Source organism: Rhinolophus ferrumequinum, chromosome 11 (genome assembly GCF_004115265.2).
Source record: "Rhinolophus ferrumequinum isolate MPI-CBG mRhiFer1 chromosome 11, mRhiFer1_v1.p, whole genome shotgun sequence".
NCBI classification, from domain to species: Eukaryota; Metazoa; Chordata; class Mammalia; order Chiroptera; family Rhinolophidae; genus Rhinolophus; species Rhinolophus ferrumequinum.
In genome coordinates, this window is record NC_046294.1 from 56,865,211 (window position 1) to 56,877,230 (window position 12,020).

The following is a 12,020-nucleotide window of genomic DNA, read 5'->3' on the forward strand; positions in this document are numbered from 1 at the left end:
TACCCAAGACTAAAACATTTCAAGATTAAAAAATATTTTGTATCACAAAGATCAGCAATACAACATCAGTAAGAAAAACAGAAATAGCCACCCACTTTCCATCATATTTGTGACGCGTCACCACAAGACACGATCTAGGGTGATTCTCAATAGTTCCTTTCAGACATTACACCAAAGCATAACAAAATAATCTTCCAAAATGCAGTGGGAGAAATTTGGAACAGTAATATTCTAACTTTTTTAAAAATGTAAAATCCCAGGGCTTCTAAGGTACTGGAACTGCCTGGATTAAAAAGGGACTCTAAACTGGTCACAGTGGCCAGGAAATGAAGGCCCTGGAGAGCCTGCTGCTTTCTGGAATCCTGCTCCTTTCTGGCCCTGCTGTGCCTACCTAAGACACACAAAAGATAACTTTATAGCCAATGTGGAATCAACAGGATAAGTCAATTCAAGTACATAATGTAGTATCCATAACACACACCTCATGCCAGGGAAAGTGTGAAATTTCAGGCGAGGAAAATATGACCTTAGAGAGAGTCAGACCACAGTCTGGGGCAGACTAGTGAGAGCAGAATACAGTGAGGATGGGTAATCCATTGGCTCCTGGATTCATTTTGACAATTAACTGGGCACCACTTTCCCCTTTTGGCTGTTAACACTTATGTTATTTTTAAAAGTACAGTCAGCACTGATGAAGTGTGTTTTGGAAGGAATATAGGGGGCTTGTGCTAAGAAGAGACGCATATTATAGTTGAGTGATGACGGATCTTACTCAAGTGTTAACTATGAGGCTGAAAGATGGAAGGCGTTTCAAGTTCAATCAATCTTTTTTTCTTTTTTCCCCCTGGTAAATTGGTGAGTTCTGTCAGGCAAGGAATAAGTAACTTTTGTGGTCTGATAAATGATTGGTATGAGATGCTACAGAAGAAAGTCTTTTTACCCAAACTTGTTTGGAAAAGACACATAACTTTATAAAAGAGTAGTTCCGATTTCAAATCAATACACCGAAGCTAATGCAGTATATATCAAGCAAGTCAGGAGGTGATACAGGAATACTTACTTCTCATACTGATGGTAAACAAATATCCAGGGCTTTGGTCCACATATTTAAGATTTATCAAAATTGAAAATGATTTTTCTCATTATTTTCACTGCAACCTGTGCTAAGAACTTTACCCTGAATCATACCATGGTCAACTAATAACTTGTTCAAAGCAGAGGCCTTTGACGTAATAACATTTCAAAAGCTTCTTCAAAATGGTTAAAGTTCAGGTCTTACAGTGGTGTATTGAGGAGCCTGGGTTAATAAAAACACATGGTCCGTTGCTATAAGGTGTTGCCTTGGTCTCCCCAAGCCGGAGTGCTCACAGAGTGCAGATCACAGTAAGAAATGCTCCGTTGCCTACCTGACATAGAGGGAGCGTTTCTGATTGGTTCGCAGGGACCCGGACCCGGAGCTCATGCTGTGGTTCATCATCTGCTCTCGTAGGTCATGGATTTTGGCCTCAAATCGAGCGTAATCTGGGAATGGAAACAGAGGTGGCAGATTTGGTTCTGAGCCTTCAGTGAGTTAAAAATGCTGCCCTGCGCCCCTGTTGCTGGTCCCTTAGCCAAGCAACAGGAAGGTGCGCAACCCGACACTGGTGGAACACTCAGGGTTCACTTCCTTACATTATTTACTTGCAGACATTCACAAGAGGAAAAAAATACATCACTCACTTCCCCAAAACATAGCTAGAAAATATACCGCCATCAAATCCCCAGTCTGTGAAAAGTCCGTGGGAGAGGAGGAAGGTGCCAGTTATAAACTGGCAACAAAGGTACTTGTGATGGAAATGTTCTCTGTATTGACTGTGGTAGTGGATACAGGTACCTGCACATGTGACAAAATGTCATAGAACCTACTACACACACACACACACACACACACATACACACACACACACACATACACAAGTAACACTGGGGAAGTCGAAATAAGTTTGATGGATTATGTCAGTGTCAGTATTCTGGTTGTGATAATGTGCTATCATTGTATAAAATGTTACCATTGGGCAAACTGAGGAAAAGGTACATGGGGTATCTGTGTATTATTTCTTATAACTGCAATAACTGCATGTGAATCTCTATCTCAAAATTTTAAAAAATGTCCATGGAATTACTAATGTTCTGTTGGTTTGGGTGAGTCTCCAGTTACTCTCAGCCTGATAGACCAGAGAACCAAGTGTTTGCTGACGAATTGTGTAAAAAAAAGCACCATGTCATTTTGCTTTTTTCTGCTGGGAGGCTGCTAGAAGCTGATTATTTGGGATTATACCTCAATTCTGTCCTAAAACTTTAATATTAAATGCCTACATGCCAAAGTCCATCAATTCTAAGACACACAATATATTTAAATCAGCTTCTCAAGAGATTGGTGTTAGAAATGGGAGACCATTCTCATATTAAACATATTTTAGAAACATTAAACTTGGAAAAAAATATGTGGGTCTAAAAAAAATCAAGAAAATGCAGGTATTATATACTGTCTTCATAAGAAAAATATTTTTGCCATGTCAGTCCAATAAAAATAAAGAACAAATAGATTTTAAGATACTTATTAACACAATCAGCCTCTAAAATGAAACCGCTTTTGAAGTTTTGATAGTCTTGATCACATCTTGTTCTATCGTGTCCTTGGCACAATAGAGTCTTGCTTTAGGAAAATCTAGTAGGTGAAAGGCTCAATTTACCCACAAGATAAACGTGGAAATGTTAATTCAAATTATAAATGGTTCTTTTAATTACAAAGAAACTCATCATGAAGAACTTTAACAGAGGTCCTCAGTACATTTCAAAAAACAATTTGATTTTCAATTCAATTTATTCATAACTTTTCATAAAAACAAGAATGACTAAATAAATATAATAAAAGATGATATACTTACAGTGTATTTGAAATTCACTTAAATAAAAAGCTCTACACAGTTAAATTGAAACTCAAGTTACTGAATATCTCTCTATTGGTTTTTGTGGGATGGGATTTCATAAAAGAAAAGATTTTACTTTGGTTTTCAATAATAGACAATAACGGCCTCTGAATGTTAAATATTTTTAAAGTTTAGTACTCTAAGGATAAACCCATACTAGTTGACAGGAAATTTCCAGTGCCTAAATAAAGTCTCTTGTTATCTAGATTTGGAAAGCTTCCTGTTCCAAACTTAGCTTTGAATACTGAAATCCTAAATGATTGAATAAGCAAAACACATATTTAACTTAAAATTTATTGACTATGCGTCAAGATATTTACTTCATTCCATCTTAGTAAAGAGAGAAAATACTTATTTATAGCCATCAATATGGTGCTCTAGGCAGGTCTAAATCATTCTGTGCAAGTTATGTTTGCTTCCATCCTAAAAGAGTCACTTTATTTATTGCTAGCCACATAACAGATGCTGTGTTCAGTGCTTTGTGGGCATTATTTCATTTCTTATTTAAGTTACAAAACAAAGTCTATGGATGGTGTAAAATTTGAAGTATATAGAAAAACACAGAATAAAAATTGAGAGGTGCTCTTGTCTCTTCTCCCTTCACCACCTTCTTCTCTTTCTTCTCTCTCAGTGCTGGGCTTCCCTATAGCTTACTGTAGAGGTACATACACGGTTGTGGGCTAGACTTCCATAGACACGTCTCAAATCATGTGAATGGATATACATACACACACATACCCCCATACATATGAGATCCCAACTTGTATTTTTCCCTGCCTTCTCCCAAATACATAAATACCATGTTTCTTAATACCCTTAATTGCATCCCATAGCTTAGTAATTTATTTACTAATTCCCATATAGGTAGATATTGAGGCCCATCCAGCTTTTTGCTGTTATAAACAGGGATCTCAGTGTATGTGTGCACATTTGTGGCAGGTTAATAGAGCAGCACACCCTGTTTCCTCGAAAATAAGACCTAGCAGGACCATCAGCTTTAATGCGTCTTTTGGAGCAAAAATTAATATAAGATCCAGTATATATTATATTATATTATTACATAAGACCCGGTCTTATAGTAAAATAAGACCGGGTCTTATATTAACTTTTGCTCCAAAAGACGCATTAGAGCTGATGGTCCGGCTAGGTCCTATTTTCGGGGAACATGGTAGTGCACCCCAGAGCATCTCAGAGAAATGCTAACGGGGCCGTATGATGTCTGTGCGAGGCTGCCTGATCCATTCTCCACATCGCCAGGTGATAAATACCACACGTCGCTCCCCCTCACCCAGCGCCACTAAATCTCCCATCTGTTTGTTCCCCACAACTTTGATGACTTCACTACCATGATAAAAACCTGAAATTCCACCTCCAACTGTCCCCCTTTGGCATCTAATTCAGTGTCAGTCCCCTGTCCCATCTGCCACTTTGCTACTCATCACACCAAACTGCATTTATTTGTGCAGTTGCCACCTACCCCATGAAACTGAACTCTCTGAGGGCAGAAGCCACATCTCACTCTCCTTGGGAGTCCCTGTTCCTAACATCGCGTCTAGCAGGCAGGAGGCATTTTTATAATAGGTGCTCAATAAACATTTTCTGAATGAATGAATAAATAATGAATGAGGAAGCGAGCAGAATCATTAAATGAATTCAGCTATAAAAAGCCTGCAGGGACTGAACTTGCCTGTTTTCAATGTTAAGGTTGTTAATGAAGACAACATGCTTCTCCCCTAGGACTTCCTTTTTCAAAGCTAAATGTTCTAATGTCAAGGCTTTATTTCTGTTGAATCACTGCCATTCCCAAATCTCGCTATTATTTTTATTGTTCTCGAGGTGATCTCTGTGTTCTCCCCATCTCAGTCGTGTCCTACCTTGGGAACATTTCTCTGATCCTTAACCTACAGATGATCAGCACTGTGTTAAAGCTCTTCCAGATGCCACACTTTATATATCACAAGATACTTGCTTCAGTAATAAACTGTGGTCTCCTTACTGTATGGCTCAATAGATTTCCAAAATGTTTTTCCTGCCATATGTTTGTTCTACATCATATTTGACAGTGTTTTACATTCCCCACTAGGGATGAGGAAGTATTTTATTTTATTGCATTGCACTGTACTACACTGTACTGTATTGTATTATACTGTACTATGCTGTATTGTACTGTATTGCATTGTACTATATCGCATTGCACTGCACTGCACTGTACTGTACTGTATTATATTGTATTGTATTGCACTGAATGTACTGTATCGTACTGCATTTGTCTTAGTTGGAATACATCCTACTCTCAATTTTTCCACTTGGACAATCATGTTCATCACAAACCCTGTATTCAAAGTGCTTACCTCTCTCTTTGATCCTTTTTGAAAAATAAAAATTAAGTACAAGTAATTGCATCAGAGCAAAAATAATACGATCTGGGTTTACAAACATAAATGTTGCATGTTTGTGTGCATGTGTACCTGTGTGTTTGTGTGTATGTGAGAGAGAGAGAGAGGCCGAGAGAGGAGAAGGGCTATGTCTCTAGCTTCTCAGAGATAAAAACAAGTTTATATAACAAGATAAAAACAAATGCTCTAGAAATAAATAAGAAAGCAAGTATGTAAATTGTGTAATATGTCTTCTTTATGTTTTATAATAGTACTGAAAATTACATTTTTAAATAAGTTAAAACAAAATTTAACAGTACCATGTCCATTTAATCATAATCCCTCTACTTTCCCCAAATGTTTTATGCACATCTATGCCCAGCTCTTTCGAACATTTTTCAATCAAATTGCTAACCCTCAAGAGAACATTCAAATGAGATTTTAAAGTGCTTTGATCTTTATATCATCTAAAGGGGAACTGATGTTTCCTGAGCACCTGCAATGTGCTAGTATCTCTGCTACATACTTTAAATATTATTTTTCCTAACAAAGCTCTGAAGTAGGTATATAATTTTAGAGATGAGGAAAGAGGTTTATAGAAGTTAACTAATACCACGAAAGTCACAGAGTTTCTAGGTAATAGAGCTCATTAAACAGGAAGCTGGTATTCAGCCCTGAATCTCTGGGAGGCTAATTTGTTTCCGTCACATCACAATACCTATTATAACACCATGATTTTCCTTTAGAACCTAAGGCCTCCTCGATTCTCTACCCCTTCCTCTTGACATCTTGTTCTCCTTCCTCTCATGTACTGTATTAATTATGTGCATGCTGGTCTTTATTGCACCATAAACTCCTTAAAAATTGCAGATGCCTCATTCATGTCTGTTCCCCAAGCCACAGGGTCTATCATTCCTCCTTTCCTACACACAGAAATGTACCAGGTGCTTGGCATATAGCTTTGCCAAGAAACTGAAGGAGTTTTTTCTTCCAGAATGGGACACTGAAAAGGAAATTAAGCATGACAATGCTGAGGTGGGGGACTGCACTAATAAAACAGCACCTTCTGCTGTCTTGCTTTGCATGAAATAGGTGCCTGGTAAATGCTTTGAAAATTACAAGTTATTTATTTTATGTGTCTTAGGGTTTACTTCTATAACCAGAAGGTCAACACTGAAAACAAACTTCTAGACAAATGTTTTAGGGAAGTTTCAAGAAGCATTATCTCCAGCTAGTTCTTTTTCCCCAATATGTATAAGCCAAAAAAAAAAAAAGAAAAAGAAAAAGGAAAAATTCCACATCCTTGGGTATTTAAATCCAGTTGTTCCTGACTAGACACATCCATATTGGGATTGCACCATTTGCTTTCACTTGACATGATGGGTGATAATAGCAGACAGGGTACAAGATTTGTGTTATGTAGATGGGGTCAGAATCCTGGCTCTGCCACTTCTTAGCTGTGCATCATTGTGAAAGTTATTAACCTTTCTGGGCTCAATTTCCTCAGAAGTAAAATGGTAATAATAATTGTATCTACTTCAAGATATGTTAGGAAGATTACAAGAGATAGCTGAAAGATCTAAAGGTAATAGCTACTAATTCTTCTCGTTAATTTTCATGTGTAATTCAACACGTATTCTTGTTCATCGCTTGCTAAAGTCCTAACCCCTCTCTGTACCACGTAAAATGGAAACCTGTGTTGTACAGCTCCTAGAGTCCCAGTATAGCCTCACTCTGCCTATTATCAGTGGCTGTTTCTACCGGGCCAAAGAAGAATGAGCCGCAGGTTCATACGTTGGGTCAATTGGCACCAGGATGCCGGTGAACTGTTCACCAGCTTGCAAAGCACTAAAAGGACCCTTAGGTCCTCTCACGAATCCATAGTGATTAGGAGGTCAGGAAAATGATGCCAAGTTTCAAAAGCTGCTGCCATTTTCAGCAATATCAGTGACCCCATCCATCAGTATAGTCTCAAGGCTTTGAGCTACTGATGGACATTTGGATGGAGCAAAGGCAAGAGGGTGAACATCACACGTTACCCATGAGGGGGGCTCTACCATAGACTTTCTTCCTTTGCAATTTGTCAAGGGAACAAAGAGACGTAGAATGCAAATCCACCCTATCATTCACCCAGGAAAGGAGGCATTGCCTTCTGAGGGTCCCAGGGTAATTTAAGGCAGTAGGATTAATCTGCATTAATTAAAGCTGCCCAACTGCTCATATCTGCAAAGCTCAGATGGCTAACACTCCCTGGGTTAGACTAGAGCATGAAGCCAGGGGCACATCCTCCCCCAAGTGAGCTGGTGGATATCACACCTCTCCACAGTTATGACCTCAGACAGGTGATTCAAGACTGACTGTCAGTTACCAAGGAAGCAGGGAGCAGAGGGAGTAGGGCAAGCAGCTCTAAACTAGGCGGCCAGCTTTACACGCTCATCCTGTCATGAGTAAAAACCCAACGGGGCCTTGGGAAGTTACTGAGCCTCAGTTTGCTCACCTGCAAACTGTCAGATTCCGCTCACAAGGCGGTTTTGAGACTCAGAATGAGATTTGGCACGAAGCATTTTGTAAATGTAAGGTAGCTGTTGCTGTTGTTACCATGGTGGCTTCTGTCAGGACAAATGCAGATGCGGTCTTAGTGGCATTAATGAGGACAGCAGCGTTCTATTCCTATTTGCTCACCACGGGCACTGCACAGCTTTAACACCTGGTGAAATCACTGGGCCGTAAGCGGGGTTCCACACATCCAAGCGACAGAGGCTGCTTTCCCACCGAGTTATTCATTTCCACATTACAGGGAAGCAGTTTGAAGAGGCCACCTGCTGCACACCCAAGTAGTCCTGCTGTTGAAGACGACCAAGAATTACAAGCTCTTCGAGGTTTACAGGCTAAGGAAGTCCACGTTTTGGGGTACCTTCCAATAGGGCTTGGGCAAATGTCAATGGTGTGCAGTCTACTGGGGTCACAATATTGTTTATCTGGACATGACCTCCCGTGTCACCAGGGTGCATGGGAAGGATGCAAGAGGAGGTTTACGTCTATTCTTAGCACAGCACATGATTCCTGCTCTAGGAATGAGATATTGGTGAACAATTGTAAGTGCTTCCATTTCTTTGGGGGGAAACATCCTTCTCTCATTTAATCAGCAAATATTTTTTTCAGGGTTTCCGTACATGCCAGGCCCAATGCTAATCATGAAGGATATCGAATCCACTGGACAGATCTTTGCCTCAAGGTGTTCTCAGGCGAGCACATAGCTGCTTTTAATTTTCTGGTTTCTTGTTGTGAGTATCAAAAGAGCATCGGCCCTTGAAATATCTGCTCCCTGTGAGCTGTATCAGCTGTTTTCTAGATAGTAATGGGATACCTCTATGGTGGGAAATAGCCAAGCTGGTCAGATCCATGTTAGAATGGAGAAACTGAGGCAGGTTAAAATTTTTGTTAAAGACTATATGGTTACTGGTAGAATGAGAAAAGCAACTGGGGTGTCAAAGCAAGGACCTGGAATCAGAGCTGTTGGATTTAAGTCTTGGCTCTGAACAAAGCTGGGAAAACCCCTTACCCTCTCAGAGATACTCCTTGTAAAATGGGGAATCATTTCTGCCCCGACACCAGCTGTTCTGAGGATCTAATAAAGTGTACTTCCCTTATCATCATTTAATACAGTATACTTCACCTTCATCATTTTTAAGCAGCATTTATTTTTAAAAGCACCATCAATTAATAATAAGAAGCACTTTTTGGAGAGGGTGGACACAAGTCTCATTTTGATTCCACAAGCTGAAATATATGTGTGTAGAGGGGTGAAGATGTGAGCCTTAGAATCAATGTAATAGATAAATAAAGGTGCTTAAAACTAGAACTCCCCCCAAATATATTTTTACGCTTTCTTACTTAGAATCTTAACCAAATAGAAAGAAAGTTAGACAGAGTATCAGGCATAGATTGCTGGTTATATTTCAAGTCCAAGAAACAGTGCTTTGCCCAAATTACTTTTTATGAAGATATAAAAGTAATTGTGTTTACTTGAAGCTCAGAAAATAATCAATGGTTCCTATTTCACTGTCTCTTCTTTTCTGAGTTGCCCTGGGATTTCTAAGCCAGACAAGTACAGAAGGGGCTCTGCCATATTTCATTGGGCTTTAGAGATACTTTTAGAGCTTTCTTACTCTGGCTGCTTTTCAAGTAGTCGTGCTGGAGCGGGTGCTGTTTTTGTGGACGGCTTTAGAAGGCTGGCTTTCCTCCTACATATACATCGGAATGCCCCCTTGCCTTCCAGACAGCTGACCTCTGGTCGCCGGAAGGATTTTCAGTGAATCTCCCCAGACTGGTTATTTGCCTAAAGATTTTATCAGCCTTTTACTTCAACCCCTGACTTAGCTCATCTCTCAGGTTGCCAACCTGCTTCTCCTTCTGTGGTAAAGTGGTGACATGGAATTTTCCACTGCTAAAGATTTACAGATGTCGTTTGGCTTACTGCTGATCCAAACTACTGTGTGTGTGTGTGTGTGTGTGTGTGTGTGTGTGTGTGTGTGTGTGTGACAGAGAGATACACAGAGAGATGAAGAGAGACAGAAAGATAAGAGAAACACGATTTAAAACCAAATTCACTAGACTTGAAACTTAATGGGGAATTCTAGACAATAGGGTGAATCTGCTATCTTTTCTGCACCCCATGAAGGAAGAGACTGTATATACCAATCTCTTGTACATCTCTAATATTGAGCATTAAGAACTCAGTTATGGACATGAGGGCAAAACATTATCATATTTTTTTCTGTATCCCTAACACTTGGAACAGAGCGGCACATAGTTATCAGTTAATAAATGCTAATATAAGTTTTTACGGAATTGCATGAGCTAAATAAAAACTTCAGCGAAGGAAAATTGATTCTTTAGTTTGCCAAATCTTCTATGAAGTACATCAAACCTTTTAGAATAATTTTTAATAACATACTGAAGTAAGGTATGTTGTTTTTCTCCCTTTTTCTCGGTAGAATGGGATAATTTGTTTTGACTAGAACAATTTTCTGTGCAGCTTGGCTGGAGACTCTTTAAAGAGGTTTAGCCAAATGCTCAGGAATTCTTCAGTGTGTGAAATGAAGTAAGTTTTATAGGCAAACAACAGTCTTAATCCCTAACCATCAATTTCATACGAGCATAACTCTGAAAATTAGATACATCAAATTTCAATTTGGCTTCATGCAAACTTTGTTTTATGGATTCATAAAGGCAGATTTTCTTTGATTATCGGGATTATTGCAAAATGGAGCCAGCATAGAAGCTTATTTGAATTTGACAAAGCCTGTGTCTTCAGGCAATTGGGAGTAGCCTGGTGCATTGTTATTATTTTTAAGACTGAAATAAATGATCCAACTTTGAATCTTAAGTTCACTACTGATGCATGGTGTAAATTTTGTCAAGTTTTTCAACTCAGAGAAGACTACTGTACATTGAAAAACATCTACCTCATTAGATTATTTGAAAATTAAATGCAAATACCATTTGTAAATGGCATAGCATAGTTCAGTGCCAGGAATAGACTAGGTGCTCAATAAATGTAAAAGAGAAAAGATTAAGATCTTTTAAACTTTATATTCCTCACTTATAAAATGAGGATAATATTAATATCCCACTTACATTACAAGGTTGTTGTGAGGATCAAATGAAGAAACATATAAAAATGTTTGATAAACTGAATAATAGTACAGTATAAAGACAAAGTGATAAAAACAATTTATATCAACATAGCCTTTTTTTTAAAAAAAAAATCCCTATCTGCTTAGAAGACTGTTTTCTCAGTATCTGAAATTTGTCTCAAAAGCTGTGGAATTTTATTTCTGTCTTGGTTATGGAAACAAAACCACATAGGGCATCATGCAAGAGAGAGTAAACATGAAACTCTGAGGGGAAAATGGAAACTTCTGTTATCATTAGGGCCTAACCACCAATGGTGATACTCTCTAAAGATATTGCTGGCTGATTGGGTGAAACTCAGAGCTGGGATGCACAGGCTATAGTTTAATTGGTGTGATTTGTAGGTAATGGTGTATCAGAAGAAGAATTTAGGAGCTGTGCCTTTTAATTTAAGGCATAGTCCTAAAGACTACATCTAACCAGAGAAGAAAGCCTTCCTTGGCAAATACAAATATTAAGTCTTTGCTGGATTTGTCCTGTTCCTTTTTTTGTATTAAAATCAGGGAGCTAGAAGCTAAAATAATAATGCTCAAGCTTCCTGTATTCTTTTGCAATAATAATCAGTTAGATCTTGCCCAATGAAAAGGGTGATGTTCTTGCTTAATTATAAACCAGGGCAGAGAAAAGTGATTAAGCAGTCTGGCTCTGGAGATACTGCGGCAGGTTGGCAGCCTCCTTGGTGTCACTTAAGGGGTACAAATACCTGTCTTGTTTCCAAGACATTCCCATTGGATTTATCCTTTAACAATGTCCTGAGAAGTACATATACATATTATCTCAGAGGATAACCCACTATTCCTAGATAAATATAATAGAAGCACAATGGGAACAAAACTAAGAGAAAATAAAGTCTCAGAGAGGCTAAACAACTTGCCCAAGGTCACACAGCAGATCTGGGACTCAAATCTAAATCCTGTAGTCCCCGCCTTGTCCAGTGCTTTTGTCACTACCTTGACTCTATACTTTCCTCTACAAGTGA

The 12,020-nt window shown here is 38.8% G+C and overlaps 1 protein-coding gene across 27 annotated transcripts in view; it reads right to left on the minus strand.

The window, feature by feature from the left end:
- The window catches only part of DLG2 (discs large MAGUK scaffold protein 2), a 1,874,701-nt gene that overhangs the window by 145,713 nt on the left and 1,716,968 nt on the right, over positions 1-12,020 (minus strand). For all 27 annotated transcript variants that reach the window (XM_033121658.1, XM_033121661.1, XM_033121660.1 and 24 more), the window contains one exon: positions 1,407-1,521. In XM_033121658.1, coding sequence (XP_032977549.1) covers positions 1,407-1,521 — 115 coding nt within the window. The remainder of the gene's footprint in view (positions 1-1,406; positions 1,522-12,020) is intronic.